This window comes from Heloderma suspectum, chromosome 1 (assembly GCF_057233095.1).
Source record: "Heloderma suspectum isolate Gila_16-S chromosome 1, 16-S_ref, whole genome shotgun sequence".
Taxonomy (NCBI): Eukaryota; Metazoa; Chordata; class Lepidosauria; order Squamata; family Helodermatidae; genus Heloderma; species Heloderma suspectum.
Genome location: NC_139458.1, coordinates 158006075 through 158024101, shown reverse-complemented (window position 1 = coordinate 158024101; position 18027 = coordinate 158006075). Strand labels below are relative to the sequence as shown.

Sequence of the window (18027 nt, the reverse complement as noted above, 5' to 3'; positions counted from 1 at the left end):
TACCACTTATAGCCACCTTGAGTTCCATGGTGGAAGAAAGGTGGGATATAAATGTAATAAAATAAATAAAGGGATCGAGCCTTTCCTCCCTTCCATACTTAATAATACTTCAGCCTTACTTGAAGCAAAGAGATTAATTGCACTATTTGTTAAAAATACTTATCTCTGCACAGAAATACAAGAGGATGAGCTTGGTAGCCCCATCGAGAGCATCTGGGTTAAAATAAATGCAGCAAAGAATAAAAGGAACATGGTGGTCGGAGTCTACTTCCGGCCACCCAATCAAGGAGAAGACGAGGATGAAACTTTTGAAAAGCAAATAGCCAAGGTTTCAAGGAAACATGATGTAGTAGTAATGGGGGACTTCAATTTCCCTGATATTTGTTGGGAGACAAATTCTGCAAAACATGGCCCTTCCAGGAAATTCCTGACTTGTGTGGCGCATAACTTCTTCCTACAGAAACTAGAGGTAGGAACTAGAGAATCGGCTATCCTTGACTTGATCCTAACCAAAAGAGATGACTTAATGGGCAAAGTAGCAGTTACAGGAACTCTGGGGGAAAGCGGCCAGGTTATACTTGAGTTCTTGGTGCTAAAGGAAGCAAAAGCCAAGTGTAGCCAAACCTGTACCCTGGATTTTAAAAAAGCTGATTTTAATAAACTCAGAACAATGATCGGTAAGGTCCCATGGCAAGCGACTTTAACGAGAAAAGGAGTCCAAGATGGGTGAGAGTTTTTTAAAAACGAAATTCTCAAGGCACAATTACAAACAATTCCAACAAGAAAAAATGGTGGAAGACAACAGAAGAAGCCAATGTGGCTTCACAAAAAGCTTAGAGATGAGCTGAAAACAAAAAAGGACACATATAGGAAGTGGAAAGAAGGCCAAGCAACAAAGGAAGAGTACAGGCAGGTAGCACAGAATTGCAGGGATGGCGTCAGGAAGGCTAAAGCTGAGAACGAGCTGAGGTTAGCGAGGGATGCTAAAAACAACAAAAAGGCTTTCTTCAGCTATGTGCATAGTAAAAGACAGAGGAAAGAAATGGTGGTTCAACTATTAAATAAGGATGGCAGAATTATAACAGTTGACAAGGAAAAGGCAGAAGTGCTCAATTCCTACTTTGGCTCAGTCTTCTCTCAAAAGAGGGTCTATGATCCCCCTGGCAAAGGCGAAGTACAGGCTGAAGGGGCAGGATTGCAGCTTGAGATCGATGGGCATATGGTCAAGGAACACCTAATTACTTTGAATGAGTTCAAATCTCCTGGGCCAGATGAACTGCACCCTAGAGTAATAAAGGAACTGACAGAAGAACTCTCAGAGCCACTGGCTATTATCTTTGAGCAATCATGGAGGATGGGTGAAGTGCCAGATGACTGGAGGAGGGCTAATGTTGTCCCTTCAAAAAGGGTAAAAAGGAGGAACCTGGGAACTACAGACCAGTCAGTCTGACATCAATCCCTAGGAAAATTCTGGAGCAGATGATAAAGCAATCCATCTGTAAGCACCTTGAAAACAATGCAGTGTTTACTCGAAGCCAACATGGACTTGTCAAGAACAAATCCTGCCAGACAGATCTGATCTCATTTTTTGATCAGGTATCCTCCCTTGTGGATTGTGGGAATGCTGTGGACATAATATACCTTGACTTCAGCAAAGCTTTCAAGTGCCCTATGATATCCTGATCAGCAAACTAGCTCAAAGTGGGCTAGATGAAACAACGATCCGGTGGATCCACAGTTGGCTACAGAATCGGACTCAAAGAGTGCTTCTCAATGGGATCTTCTCAAACTGCGGAGAGGTAACAAGCGGGGTAGCACAGGGCTCAGTCCTGGGCCCAGTGCTCTTCAACATTTTTATTAATGACTTGGAGGAGGAGGTGCAGCGAATGCTGATCAAATTTGCAGATGACACAAAATTGGGCGGGATAGCTAATACCCTGGAAGACAGAAACAAAATTCAAAGTGATCTTGATAGACTGGAGCGCTGGGCAGAAAACAACGGAATGACATTTAATAGGGATAAATGCCAAGTTCTGCACCTAGGAAAAAGAAACCAAATGCACAGTTACAAGATGGGGGATACGTGGCTCAACAACACTACAAGCGAGAAGGATCTTGGAATTGTTGTTGATCACAAGCTGAATATGAGCCAACAATGTGATGTGGCTACAAAAAAAAAAAAAATACTATTTTGGGCTGCATTAATAGAAGCATAGCTTCCAACTCCTGGGAAGTACTAGTCCCCCTCTACTCAGCACTGGTTAGGCCTCATCTGGAGTACTGTGTCCAGTTCTGGGCACCGCACTTTTAAGAAGGATGCAGACAAGATGGAGAGGGTTCAGAGGAGGGCAACAAAGATGATCAGGGGACTGCAAACAAAGCCCTATGAAGAGAGACTGAGAGAACTGGGCATGTTTAGCCTTGAGAAGAGAAGACTGAGGGGAGATATGATAGCGCTCTTCAACTACTTGAAAGGTTGTCACAGAGAGGAAAGCCAGGATCTCTTCTTGACTGTCTTCTTTGTTCATTGAATGTAAGCCGCTCCAGGAGCCTTTTTTGGCTGAGGAGTGGGATAAAAATACAATCAATCAATCAATCATCCCAGAGTGCAGGACATGGAATAATGGGCTCAAGTTACAAGAAGCCAGATTCCGGCTGAACATCAGGAAAAACTTCCTGACTGTTAGAGCAATATGACAATGGAACCAATGACCTAGGGAGGTGGTGGGCTCTCCCACACTGGAGGCATTCAAGACGAGGCTGGACAGCCATCTGTCAGGGATGCTCTGACTTGGATTCCTGCATTGAGCAGGGGGTTGGACTCGATGGTCTTGTAGGCTCCTTCCAACCCTACTATTCTATGAATTGCAAGAAATAATTCATCCAAGGCAAGCAGCTGCTAAACACCCTATAACTCAACTGTATAGGCAGCGAACCTCCTAAATTTTGTTGTGTGCTACTAAAATTCTGAACGTGTCTACTGGACTTTACAAACGCACACAAACAACAGAGAACTTTAGTACCCTGGATGAGCTCTTAGCTCCTCTTCTTTCCACTCCTCACATCTAGTAGTGCCACTGGAGGGCAACTGGGAGAAACTCAGCCAACAAAAGGAACATGAAGGAAGGAAACAAGGTGAACGAATGGACCAAACTGCTGCAGGCAGAAGATGGAGGACAAGAACAAAGGGTTCTTTGTTCTTGTCACACCCATGTTGGGGTGGTTTTTCATCTGGGTACCTGAGCCAAGAAGAACCTTGCTGAAAGCAGTTTCTCTTTTGATTTCTTCTATGCAAGCGACCTGTGTCTGCTCCACTTTTTTGTTTGGACATCATGTCTCATGAGGAGGTCCTCCAGGAACAAAGAGCTTCACCACCTGAGTAGTCAGCATTTGGGGAACAGCTACGAAGGGGGCCCTTGTCATCTTACACACCAGTCGTCACTGAATACTGAACAGAAGAGCCTCTCCAAAGATCCTGATGTCGCTGCTCAAGGGGGTTCCCAGCCACTTAGTAGGTGAGTGTGGGCTAGTCCACAGCCCTCAGAGTATACTGGGCCAGTGGGGCTTGCAAGGCTCTCCCACCTTGCTTCCCATTGCAGATACGTACAGAGGTATATGCATGCATACATGTGTTTGCGTGCACCTATGTGGGCAGCTCCAAAGCTGCCACTGTGCCTCTCCTGTATGTGTTGCACCAGTGAGACCCACTGCCAGAGCAATGGGAAGCCGGCACTTCCCACAGCAATCCTGGAAACGAGCTGGCACGCTCGTTTCCAGAGCGGGACAGGTCAGCACAGCTCCCTTCTGCTAGCTTCGCTGACCTGTTCCGTTCTGGAAATGAGCATTTTGGTTCGTTTCTGAGTGCTTTAGGAAGCACTAGCTTCCCACTGGCCCAGTGACGTGTCCCGCTGGCACAAAGGTAGCACTGGATACTGCCCGGTATTCCCTCCTTTTACTGAAGGGGAAGAGTAGCAGGGACTGGATGCACATATGAATGCTCCACATTACATTACCTGATCAGCGGTGGGGCCAGTCCTGATATTCCACTGCAGCTATGGGGAATTTTACCTAGCGGCAGTATAAACAGGCTTGCTTTAAGAAGAGCAATCTGTATTTATTTTCTTAAATGCAGACTGTTTATCTAAGCAGCTTAGCAGACTGCACACATATTAGAAATCATTCCAAATGGTCACAAGCATCAGATCTCCAGCCTCAAGGGAATTTTTATAGGTGCTTTGTAAAACCTTGCAAGTAGATGGCGGAGGATGCAAATGTTAAAGAGCCGTCAATGCAACAGCATTAGCGAGGTGCAGTCATCATGCTCCATAGGTTTAACGCACTTGGCTGTGAGGAATACACCTCCACTTGATATACATACCCTGGCCGTAAAGTTCAATAAATCTCTTCTGGTACTGTGTTAACTCAGCTCTGCTGGGCACCTCATCAATCTTGCGTTGTAAAATGGCGATTTCTCTATTTCGTCGAGCCTGGGGAGCAGGGCAAGGGAGTTAAAACAAAACACAAGAACTGATTAGGTTTTTAAAAATAAGTCTGATGTTCAAAAACAACCCGATAATGGAACCAATTGCTACAATGCAGCCACTTCTCCCTGTCAGCTCTCTGTTGCAAAAGGTACTATTTTCATATAATTACTTGGAAACACCATTTACACTTTCAAACATTCATTGCAAAAGTAGTTTGACATCTGCACATTAACCAGAAAGTATACTGTACGAGATAGAAATGCATTTCACAAGTACATCTCCCAAGACCAACTCACCAGAAGCAGTCTGATCTTTTGCAATTTCTCTCTCTCAGATTTGTACTGTTGGTCTATAATTTTAGCAGGTTCCTAAGATTTGAGACATTATTAAAAAAACACACACACATTTCTGATCCATATATACTGACCAAAAAAATTCAATCAAAATCAAGTATTACAATGAAGTCAGTTGTTTCAGTTATGCACAAACAGTACAGAAGATACCAACATTTTAACTTTTTGAATATTTTCTGTTTTCTACTTAGTGCTTTGCCTTGGTAACTCCTGTTCTACATTTCTTTTCAAAACAGTTGTTACACTCCGAGACCAATAGGAAGCCAATGTATTACAATTCTGGCAGGATGAGTTTAAGGCAGGGGTACAGAACTTCTTTCTGCCAGAGGGCCGAATTCCCTTTTGGAGAAGTTCTTGTGGGGTACTTTCCAGTGCTGGGTGAGACCAAAGGCAAAAAGGGGCCCAAAAGCCCAGCCTATTGCAGCTTACAGCCCTTGCTCCCAGTAACAAGCCTCAGAAGGGGCATTTCAACCTTTTAGAATGGTGGGGGGGACTGCACAAAAGCCAAGAAATCACCAAGTATTGGTGGTCAGGGAAAAGGGTGCGGTATCAGGGGAAGGGGAGTGGTCTTCTGGGGACCCCCTGGTGGACCAGATTTGGCCCCTAGGCCTAAGGTTCTGTATCCCTGGTTTAAGGCCTGCTTCTTTTTGTTTATATAAGCCAGGAAAGAGACTACCCAAATACTTCCAGGATACCCTGAAAAATGATAACATCTGCTTGCTGTGGAGCTGCTACAAGTCACTGAGAGGGAAAACCCTACCAGAAGTGTATTGCTGCAGTTTTCCTTGTGGGGAATAAACTCCTGTTGACGTATTTTTGGAGTTCTGCTTTGCTCTACTTTCTGGACAGGAAATACCCTTTTGCCCATGGTCTGGATCATCAGAAACGAGCTGCAGGCTTGCGCCCTCCCTCTCACATGCGGCTTCTTTTGCAGTTTCCTGCTTAGTGCTAACTACAGCTTGCTGTGGCATCCTAATTGGCAAACTGTGGTTAGCGCTTGCCCTCCAAACTAGAATCAGAAACCAGAGTTTGAAGGGGGTTTCTCTGACCATGAACCAGGGTTTGCACTAAACAAGAAAGCAAAAGACAAGCTGTGCGCAGGAGGAAGTACAGGGTCTGGAGCATCGTCTGAGCAGAGCAACCTTCTTAAGGAAGAGTCCAGACTCATGCCTACTTCTGTAGTTTAACTCATGAGGGTAGTTTCTCATTAAACAATTTAGATGTCCTAGCCCAGCATGTGTGCCACGTCAACTGTGAAATATGCACTGTGTGTTTTTATGGAAACCAGAAAAAGATGTGCCTCTGTGATCTACAGAGCAATCCTATGGGGAGGGAGAGGGAGTACCAAAGGCAGAAAAAACGTATTTCCCTATGCCCTGCCAAGCTTGCACTTGCAGAAGGTGGTGGAGCAGCATTGCTCCCCTCACTTTCTTTTGTTGCAGAATTTGCTTTTCTTGAACAGTTTCCTTCCCATTGATTCCAATGGAAAGGAAATAAAACTATGCCAGTTTTATTAACTGGTCAACCTAGTCTCTCCCTCATTTGTAGGCATGCTATAAAAAATGCAGGGGAGGGGGTCAGATTTTGTGGACACACAGCCTCCTCAGCTTGCCCTCTTTTTGCCCTCTTCAACATTAGAGCTCTGACATCAGGGGAGCGCCGGCTACGGACCTCTCTGTAGGCTTATAAGGTCGGATCTCCCTCTCCTGTCTCCTATGTGTGCCCCCGCTTCCGAAATGCCCTTCCAGGAAGCACAGGATTGCAGCCTCAGTGTACTTTAAAAGGGACACACTGTCCAAAAAAACTAAAAAAAAATACATGCACCCTAGTAACTAACATAGCATGTAAGTAGCCTGCATCCACTAAGAACTAATTCTTGTCTAAGAAACTGCCCTCAGTAAGAACAGGACAGGAATTAATACATACAGCTTTGTTAAAATAAAGTGCTCATTTGAAAATGGCTTGAGACAGACTTGCATCATCTCTCTCTCTCTCTCTCTCTCTCTCTCTCTCTCATGCCTACCACCAGACAGGCTGCTTAACAAGATCAGCCTCGGATGGCCTTCTCTCTGTCCCATCAGCCAGGACAGCTAGACTGGTGGGGATGAGGGAGAGGGCCTTTTCTGTGGTGGCCCCCACTCTGTGGAACTCCCTCCCTAGGGAACTCCACCATGCCCCCTCTTTAATGAGCTTCCGCTGTGCATTAAAAACGTGGTTGTTCAGGCAGGCATTTGGGGTGGGTTAGGGTATTTCAGAAAACGTTTTTATTGTAGAATTTTATTGTTTTAAACTGTTTTATTATACGCTGTACATTGCCCAGAGTGGCTGGGTGACCAGCCAGATGAGTGATTAATAAATTTAATAATAAATAAATAAATAAAAATCTAGCCGGCTAGCAAGAGAAAAATGCTGTCAGCATTCTAAGTGAAGATGATACCTCACTGGAGCAAGGAGGCAGTGAGCATTTTACAATTCTAACAAATTAGAATTAGAGGAAGACGATTTCACAGTACTGCTTAATAAGAATGCCCAAGTATTTGCCATTTACCTTTTCCTCACCATTTTCGGCTGCTTCTGCTTTCAAACTTTCAATGTTTTGCTGGAGGCGTACCATCTCTTCCTTGAAGAGTGAGAAAATAATAATAATTGTATATTTTCATTAGAAAGCACGCTGCTCTTTTATGGAAACAGAAGCCAGAGAGGTGTTTCTTTCATAAATTATGCATTCGAAAAAGCCCGAGACATACATGCATTGGCAACAAAATAAATTGTGGTGTTCTGTGCTGGGGGCACTAGAGGCAAAGGTTCTTCATTATGTAAAATAGCTTGCTGAATTGTCAGTGGTTTCACACTGGGATGGTGGGAGGGGGGAGAATAAGCACAGTCTGTTTCTCATGCAAATGAAGCTGGAAAGAAAGGGAAGGAAAGGGTGTAAGCTTTCACATGCTATCATACCTTCACTGATTAGAAAACACAACCAACACCATTTCATTTTTCATTTCATTTATTACAGTTCTATACCGCCCAATAGCTGAAGCTCTATGGGCGGTTTACAAAGATTAAAAACTATTAAAAACATATTATACATAGTATAAAACCCCATTTACCTACAAACATATAAAAAGACAGAGTGTGTGTGCATGTGCACCCCCCCCAAATAATTTTTATACAGTAAGAAAAATCCAAGACATGATTAAACCTCATCATATGCTGCAAAAAGTCTGAGAGAAGGCCTTAACCCGACGGTGAAAAGATAACAATGTTGGCGCCAGGTGGCCCTTGTCAGGGAGATCATTCCACAATTGTGGGGCCACTACTGAGAAGGCCCACTCTGTTGTTGCAACCTCCTGAGCCTCCCTTGGAAGAGGTACCTGGAGGACCTGAGAGGATGAATGTAGTGTACCATGACTACAGCGTACAAAAAAGGATCCAAAGATACTCTTACACACACATGCACATGCACACACACACACCAATAAGTTTGATGGACCTTCTGAAAAAGCAACATTCAGTTTGTTGCACCCCAAGAGTGAAAACTGCTTTGCAACAATATACAATTAGCTACCCCCAAAATATTAATCTACAACAGCTGAAAATTCAACTTGCATTTTTGCCCCATTTAATAGGACAGCATTTCAATTCTTTCCTCCTTCCTCTTACATTTAAACTAATGCCCTTTCTGAACACCATGACTTTTCAACATGCTTTTTGCACAGCAGAGACAATCTCTGTCTGACAACATTGTGCTTGGTGCTCCACACTACAGTGGTAACATGCAAATGTCCATCACTGTGTGGTTAGTGGGTTCCCACTCCACAGTTCCACCTGGCACCACTGGTATGGGAACAGAGGAATCTGCCTTAGACTGTGTCAGAATGTTGGTCCACCTAGCTCAGTACTGTCCACACTGACTGGCAGCAGCTTTCCAGGGTTTCAGGCAGGATTCTTTCCTAGCCCTCCCTGGAGATGTTCCAACCCTACTATTCTATGATTCTATGTAGTCCATGTAACTTATGCAACTAAATTTTTAAAAATGTATTATCAGGGTGGGCAAGTTTGGGAGCTCCAGGAGTCGCTTTCAACACCACACACACACACACACACACACACACACTGCACTCATTTCCATGCTACTGAACTTGGTGGTGGCAGCAAAAAAATTACCTGTTTACCACCAAATTTTGGCAGCAAACTGCTACAGAGGGGTAAAACGTACAAATTTAGCTTGTCTTCAAGCTGAATGTGTCAATTTTAGCCTTCCGTAGCAATTTGTTGCTGAAATTCAGCGGGAAACTGCTTTTTTTTTTGCCACCACAAATTTCAGCAGGGGGCCCGCATTAGGGAGGCTTGCAGCCCACATGTTGCCCACCCCTGATGTGCATCCTGCTTTATAGCTACAAGGTCCCCAGAGTGCATTCCATATGCCAGGGGTTTAGACTTCAGGCTTGTCTGCTCTACTTTGTTTTTTTTACTAGAACACCAAGATCTACCAATCAGAGTCAAGTGGAAAAGACTTAGAAATAAAGAATGGAGTATTTTAAGTGATTTAAGTACCAGAGCTGATCTCACAGTCCTTTCACCCAGATGTCCACTCCTGTTTACCCCAAGCTTTCTTTCTGCCTAATTTAGGTGGAAACATTATTTTTTTGTTAACAACTGGGAGTCAGAAACCACTACTAATCTACCTTCTGCCCAATGCTGGCATAGGTTACTTTTGTAACATGAAGCCTGACCATGTAGGAAGTGTTTTTCCCCCCCAGTTACTATGTTGCAAACCCCGCATACACAATAGGTCTTAGGAACAACTGTTCATACAGTGTTCAACTATGTTTAGAGACAAGCACAGGAACACATCTGGAACCTTGAAGGAAGTCCTGTGCAGTCACAGCTGGGAATCACTTTCTAAAACTTACCCTACAATGTGCTCTAAATTCTTGCTCTTGGCTTTTGAGGTTCTCATTCATTGCCACCAGTGCTCGCAGCTTCTGCAATACACTAAATAAAGGTATTATTTATTCTTGGGAATTTAGAAAACATATTCTAAGAAAACTGAGGTGTCTGAGAAAAAAAACCACACCTTTCCAAATATTGTTAACAAGCAACCTAGATTTTGCTACAAAATGTAAGGTAACAATTGCGCTGAATAAAATACAAACCTAAAACTTCGTGAACAAAAACGATACTCTCCAATGGAACGATTCACATGTCTCCATCATATCATTCAATATAGTGTAGCTTTTCAGATGATAATTTTTTAAACAATGGAGACAGGCAAAATATGGATCATCCACTTTGAATATGCACAGTTTGAACAAAAGGATACAGTGGGCATGATTCACCTGAACTTAGAAGTACTGAAATCTCACTGATTTCAAAGGAAGAAATGTAAATACTTGCTTAATCTTCCTATTCAAAGTTTTGTTAGATCATGCCCACTGTATTTTTTTAAGGTATACAGATAGTACAAATTGGGGTGAAAATTTTCAAAGGAAAGGTGTGTGGAGCATTTTTTATTTTGGGAAACTCCTGGTTCAATCAGGTATGCCTTCAGCAAAAACTTGGGCTGCTATCTTACACAGATTTACCTGGTTTATTTACCATTGAATCCAACGGGGCTTATTTCTGAATAGACACACATAGGATTTCACTCAGGCAGATGAATCCTATGCGAGAGGAAGAAACTAAGTTGGAGGAACAGCCTTTTTCTAAGGCTGGGTGTGGGGATTTTTTCCTCTTTCATTTGGCCTTTTATGGCTGCTTTTTAGAAAGCTCTTCCTTCCCAAGGCTCTCAATGGGAGGGATATAAATTATGCCAGTTCCAGGTCTGGCCTAGTTTCTCCCCTTCCTCATTCAGGTTTGCCTCAAGGAACAGGAGGGCAGCCTTTTCCGGCACACCCCCAACATGCCTCCTTTTTGTCCTCTCCAATGTTAGGGAGGTAAGAAGCATGTGAGGTCAGATCTCTCTCTCTCTCTCTCTCTCTCTCTCTCTCTCTCTGAGACACTGAAATCCAAAAAAATCCTATGGCCCCTGAGACATCCTCCCAAGGACCACAGGATTATGCCCCAAGTCTCCCATCTGTAATATGAACATCACATAAGCAATCATATAAGGATTACTGAGCTAATATAAAAAGTGTTCGAGCACTCAAAAAATGGCAAGTACTATTCCCAACTCTTACTCTGTGAAAATCTAAACAAGCATTTGGAAGTGGGGGAATCACTACTGTGCTGTGACTGCACCATGTCAAAAATGAACGTAGGAATCTAGCCCAACGGGGTGCTTCCAGACAAAGAGCTCCTAGCACTAACACTCAAAAGGCCCTGCACAGCTATGCCTTCTTTTCTTCCTTAAGAGTTTTTTAATCTGGTAAGAGAAAAGATGGAAGAAGCAGGGGGAGAACATGGATGGGGAAGAGAACGTCACTAGGACCCCTCCCCCCCACCCACTTAAATTCCATGAATGAAGCAATGTGGTTGATTGCACAATAAAAGCCTCATCTGGAAGCACCCTTAGGACACAAACTTCTCTGGAGCCAGGTCTACCTATGTCAGTAGGCCTGGTGCCCAAGTCACTGCTCAGTCACCAGATTTCATCTGGATGCACATCCCCCCCCCCCCTGCCTTCTCCTCTTTTCTCCAATGGTTGAAGTTTCCTGTGGTTTCTTATTGCGTCACCACATGAGGATACTATGAAAAGAAACAATTGGAATAAAGCGCGTGCACGTACACGCACACACAAGACTAAAGGGTTAACACAATTTATACAAAAGCAAGCTGGTAATCCAGAGAGGAGAGGAACTGAGTACATACTTTGAATCTGCTTGGGATTCCACTATTTCTAAGGCTGCCAGCTCCTTGTCCAGTTTTTCACTATGGTTCTTAACCTAAAAATTGGAATCAATAACAGAAGATGTAAACAACACCGACTAGGTTAAAAGATGGTATCTACTTAACCTGAAAGCTAAATCCTCTAAGGGTTATCAGGATCTCTTAAAAAATCTTGGCAAGATCCACCAGCCTTTTCATCTGTAACCAGCTTGGCCCATAAAAGCGTGGACAGCTTTTGCTAAAAGAGGTATTAGTCGTGCTTCACAGGACCTCGTGCAAGGCCTCAACACTGGCACAAGTGGATTTAGGGACACAGGAAGCTGCTGTGTACTGAGCCAGACCCTTGGTCCACCTAGCCCAGTATTGTTGACACTGACTGGCAGTGGCTCTCCAGGATAGGTAGGAATTCTTCCAGCCGGAGGTTGAACCAGGGACCTTCGGCATGCAAAAGAGATGCTCCACCGCTGAGCCATGCCCCCTCCCTTAATCCTTGGCACTGGAGGGTCAAGTCCTAGCCCCAGCTTGGTCCACCGCTCTCTCCTCCAGCCCTTCTCAGGCCCAGGTGCCTACAGGATCACAAGGATGGTGCACAGTCCTCTCTCCTACCCCTTTAGCACAGCATTCCTACCACTGTTGTACAGGACTCAGTGTCCACACCATTACTGCTCTCTCGCTCTGCCTGTCTGCTTTCCCTCAAGGACAAGAATGACAAAAGGGGAACTGACCAATGCTCTGGCTCCATGCAGGCAAAGAAATAAGTGGGGGAGGGGACTCAGACAGGGACTGGCTGTGGGTGTCTTCACGGGCACCCACTTCACATGCTAAGTGCTAGGTCTTGACTGGTTCAGGCAAACTGGATCAGGACCAGTGTGCGTGTGTGCGCGCACACACACACACAGAACTCTGACATGAGCTGTGAGAGTACAGCCAGTAATACCGAGCACATGAGATTCAGGAAGCAGCCACTCCAGCCATTCAAAACAACGAGGACCCTCACAGAGGGACTGAAGAGGGCAGCCAAAGGCAGCACATAACTTCAAGTAAGTACTGGGGGCGGGGGAGTCTATCCCTCTGTCTCTCTCTGTCTCTGTCTCTCTCTCTCTCTCACACACACACACACACACACACACCATGGATGGGGCCTGACAGGCAGGGGGTGCTGCCACACCCACACAAATACACAGACCACCCCTGATTACAAAAGAAAAGTCTATCTACCATTACATTTGTTTGGTACTGTGAAGTCTAGAAAGCATGAAATGTGAACATGACACGGATTTCTGCAGGACACATTCTACAGTTAAGTGATGCAGCGTATGCTCAAATCAACTAGTCCATTAAAAATCTCCAATAGTGGTTGAATGCTAATTCTTTCAGATACAATTTCTTCCAGCAGCTTAGATATAGAACTGATTGGAAGCACCAACTCATCCCATGCCAAACACAACAGAGCGTGAATTAAAAGAAGAGGGATTTTCAATTACCATTGAGGCTAACAGGCTATGTTTAGCCTGCAGTTCAAAACATAATTACTTCAAAGTAAATCCAAGCTAAGTGCTTCAACACAGCTTGGACTGAGCTCTCTGTCACAGTTAATGGAGAGGTAGAAGAAAAAATATCTATGAACTGCAGCAATTCATACATCAAGATTGTGAAATCAATTCTTTTTTTATTTAAAATGAAAGTTGAGTAATAGTATTCTGCATCAGACGTATTGGACATGCCAGTTAGTTGCAGGCCACACACAAAACTGTCCTTATTAACAGGACAACTTATTTAATCAGACAACATGGTAGGCTCAGACTGCAATAGGACAACACTGTAGGCTATGACTGCAATCCTATACACGTTTAACTGAGAGTAAGACCCAGCTTACCTTTGAGTAGCCATGTATAGGATTGCACTGTAAAAGAGGCATTATGAAAAGCTGCTCCTGTTGAATTTCCCCCTCCCTTCACGGAGCTGCATGGGCAGGGAAATTTGTACCTGTAACAGGGATTTCTACCTAGTCAAAGCTTGAGTGCCTCTGTCAAAAACAAACAAACAAAAGTACTGGCAACCATAATACCAAGGAAATTCTCGTAGTATTAAGAGAGACAGAACACTACCATAAAATGTTATGGGAGAGATGCAGTGGATCTGGATAACTGGCATAAGGCAGCAGATAGTAAAGTATTTTTATATTGTATTATAATATATTATAATTATAATATTATAATTATTTTAATTATAACGTTATAACATTATAACATTATAATTATATATTGTATTTTTAACTTTTGTATATTTCTATTTATATGTTTTAACTACAAGCTTTTAATGTTGTAAAGCTGCCTTGAGTCCCAGTATTGGGGAAAAGGCTGGATATAAATAAATATAATAATAACCACCACCACCACAACAACAAAAATCGTCTTTGACATGCAACAACGAAAACTGTAGTGCTACAAGAGTGCTTACTCCTTTTATTCGCATGTGTGAAGGCACTGATTTTTCATTTTCTTGTTCATTTTTTCTAGCTCACTCAGGCTGGTCTAAGTAAAAGGAAGTGGGGTGGGGGAGAAAAAATACTTTACCTCATTTAGTGTTTTCTTGGCCTCACTACATCCTGCTTGCAGGTCGGCACATTTAGCCTGCAACTGTTTTCAAAAAGAGAGACAGAAAGAACGCCAAATTAAGTGATAACAAATTTGTTAAGTCAGGTTTTTTAGTCGAGCACAGAAAAAGTTCATGGTAATGGGGTTTGTATGCATAAGAACCATGCTGGAATTATTCTTACCTACTGGTTCCTCTTATAATTAGCATTCAAATAGAATTATTCAGTCAGAAAACTTGCATCAAAACATTTAAACATTTATCAAACATAGTCTACATAAAATGTAAATATAAAACAAGTAGCCATGTTGGCCCATTGTAACAAAGCTCTCAGTAGCATATAACCTTTATCAAGGCCAATAGAAGCTTTCAAGATACCCAGAACTATTGCTCCAGCTGGATGGTCAAGAAAATGTGTTTAAAAAGTAGAAAGAACCTCAGAAACAATTATTTCCTCCTCTTATTTCTTGAACATCCAGTTTCCGAGGAAAAGGTCGGTATAAAACATGCATACCGTACAGCAAACATTGGGTGACCATAATAAAAAAGATAGTATTTTATTACTTCTTTAGACACAGATGCTTCTCAAATTCATGTTTTACATCCGGAGGCAGTCTTCCCTAAAGTGGTGCCTCCAGAAGTGTTAGACTACAACTCGCATCAGCCTCAGCCAGCATGGCCAATTGTCCAGGATGATGGGAGTTGTCCAAACATCTGGAGGGCACCATGTTCAAGAAGGCTACAATAGTGGTTTTGAACTAGCAGAAAGGGACCTAACTTCCACTGATCTCCTTTACCCACTGCATCCCTCTGTGCTATTCCGTACCGTTCCAAAGGATTTCCCCAACCCTCAGGAGCTGCTATTCAGGGGTCATGGGAGAGGAGGATCTGCAGCAGGTGTGTGTGTGTGTGTGAGAGAGAGAGGGGGGGGGGGAGAGGTGAAAATTGGTTGCTCTGCCTTCCATAAGCAGAAGTGCTTTCCACTAGTGCAATGCCCCCATTGCATACAATCCAATGTCTGTTTACCGGCCCCTACCCACACCCTATGCACTCCAATAAAAAAAATGCTAGCATAAATAAACAAATACTAAAGAAGCACAGGGAAATACCATACATAGAAAACTCATATTGGAAAATCAGGGTGATTCTAGTAAATCATATTCCATTGTGCTTCGTGGAAGTGTTAGTAAGAAAAAAAGGCAGATGGAACAGAAGCAATAAAACAGCATCGATTGTGACAGTCACAACAACCAGTTTAGCAGTGGTCTAGTGAAGCCCAATATAATATTTTACGGGAATGGGTACTGAGCGTCACAGGTAGTTCTCCTAGCATTTGAACAAAGAAGACAATCGTTTTGAACGAATTTGTATAAACTAGACCAGCTTTCCCCAACCTGGTGCCCTCTAGATGTTTTGGACTTCAACTCCCATCAGCCCTTGCTAGCCTGGCCAATGCTCAGGAATGTCGGGAGTTGTAGTCAAAAACATCTGGCAGACAGCAGGTTGGGGAAGGCTGAACTAGACAATTCTGTGCAACTTTTAAGTACCAACTATATTTGATATTCAGACTATGCGAATTAAAATATTGCCATTGTTTCTGCTTAAACACAGTTGACCGCTTTAATTCTTAGTTTTTGGCAGCCAGTAAACAGCATCAGTTATTTCTGTAGAGGTCATTAAGGAGGATATGCCCAACTCTCTACTTACACATAGGAGTACAAAATCCTTTTAACCAATGCTTATTAGGACACCGATTTCTCAACTCTTGATTCTTGGACCGTGTTTGAAGCTATAAGCGAAGCTTCCCCATCAGCTCAGAGTGGTTTATAAATAATTTAAAGATCTTTATAAAAAGAAAAAAGCATACTTCATCCAGCTGTTTAGTTTTCTGTAAGATCTGCTTGTTTAGAGATGCCACCTTCCTTCGGTGCTGCTGGGCCGCTCCGAGTCTTTCTGGACGCTCTTCTGCAGAAAGTCCTGATTGCTTGGGGGTGGGGGAGGGAGATGAAGGAAGAGAAAGAGCACCCAAACAGATTACCGCTCAACACTTTGTCAGACTTCCAGGGACAGTGGCTGGTCTAATCTTTGCACAGGACTGCCCAATAAACCACCAGACAGCCTCATACAAGAACGCAGAGGTCAGGAGGCTGTGTGCCTTTGTGTTACGGAGAGCAAGCAAGGGCTACAGTTGGCACAGCTCATGTTTTGCAGCAGCGCTGAGACCCTTAAAGGGTGTTTACCCTGCAGATAAGTTATTTTGGAGATGCTGCCTTTCCACTAGGTCTCTGAATAAGCCACTTGTAATCAATGCTATCAGGGGAGGAAATATTTTGATAATTCCCTTTAGACAATTTTTGTGTATCTGGCTGCTCATTTTGATTACTGTGAAGATTGTTCTGCAGAACTTCTATCTAAAACAGGCAGAAATGAGGAAGCCTTTCAAGCTTGTTTTGTTGTGATGAAGATTAGCATTTCTCCAACAAGCCAGCATTCCACAATTTATTTTTCTTTGGCACAGATAAAAAAAATGGACTGTTGAGGGATGGCTACAGCATCTGACCTGTTAAAACAAGTCTTTGAACAGTATTATATATTTGTGCTACTAATAAACTGAAACATGAGGTGTAGCAAGTAGAGGTACGGAAGACATATAGTATGATATAAATGAGGTTTCTTGGCTGTTTGAAATTGAAGTAAAAAAGGTTTCTACTACGTAATTTATTTTCAAAATCATGCCAGATTGATAGCTGTTTCAAACAGGAGCTAATGCTTTGCAATCTTTTTAGATCACAACCATTTAGCAAAGACTAAGAACTCTGTGATCTCTTGCACACATCCTTCCATGGAAGATAGGGCTATCAATGGCTATATGCTTCCTCCAGTATCAGAGGCAATATGCCTGTGTATGTACAGCAGTGACTGGGGAGCATGGGTGGGAGGGTGCCGCCCGTTGCACTCATGTCCTGCTTGTGGCTTTCCCATGCACTGACAGATGACAAAACTCAGGAATGGATATTCAATTTAGCATCCCTTTTATTTATTTAGGAATGATTTTTTTTTAAATTACCAATGACCTGACAATAATTGAACAATCCATTTTTGGCATTTAGCATCCCTTTTAACGTTGCACTTGTGTTTTTTAGTAATGAAGACATGCAGCAGTCTCTACAAATGCCCTCTTGGCAAGTTGTTTTGAACTTGCCATTGATTTGCCAAGTGAGATGTTGCCTCTACCTCAGAAAAACAAAACAGCACAGACTGAATAATCTGAGTCAGAATTCCTCGAATATCAAGTCCTTCCTCCTGTTGCGCCCTGTCCTTCCCCCAACAGCCAATGTCCTCATTTTGAGAAAATAGGTTCAAGATGAGTGCATTAAAATCGGCTAGGAAGCAGAGAACTTGGAATGGCGCCATTCAACCAGAACAGGAGGGCTGAGCTCACTTTCTGAGTGGCAGCTGTACTGTTATTGCCCACAAGACTTCCAGCCAGATAGGAGGGTGCCAACTCTGTGAAAAAGGCCAGCATGCTTGGACTCCAAACTAAAGAGAAAACAACAACACACTGGCAGTTGCTTATTAGCAGGGCATCTAGTCAGTATCTAGAGCTGGAGCTAAACCACAAGTAGGTAACCTGGTGCCCTCCATATGTTTTGGACTACAACTCCCATTAGCCCCACTCAGCATGGCCAATGGTCAAGGTTTATGGAGTTGTAGGTCAAAACATCTGGACAGCACCAGATTGCCTATACCTGAGCTAAACTATGGGA

At 43.2% G+C, this 18027-nt stretch overlaps 1 protein-coding gene across 8 annotated transcripts in view; it reads right to left on the bottom strand.

Moving 5' to 3' along the window:
- The window catches only part of CCDC93 (CCC complex scaffolding subunit CCDC93), a 63205-nt gene that overhangs the window by 14251 nt on the left and 30927 nt on the right, over nt 1–18027 (bottom strand). For all 8 annotated transcript variants that reach the window (XM_084808309.1, XM_084808258.1, XM_084808263.1 and 5 more), the window contains 7 exons: nt 16128–16244; nt 14242–14304; nt 11648–11721; nt 9751–9832; nt 7386–7457; nt 4781–4852; nt 4379–4487 (listed from right to left, as the gene is read on the bottom strand). In XM_084808309.1, coding sequence (XP_084664435.1) covers nt 4379–4487; nt 4781–4852; nt 7386–7457; nt 9751–9832; nt 11648–11721; nt 14242–14304; nt 16128–16244 — 589 coding nt within the window. The remainder of the gene's footprint in view (nt 1–4378; nt 4488–4780; nt 4853–7385; nt 7458–9750; nt 9833–11647; nt 11722–14241; nt 14305–16127; nt 16245–18027) is intronic.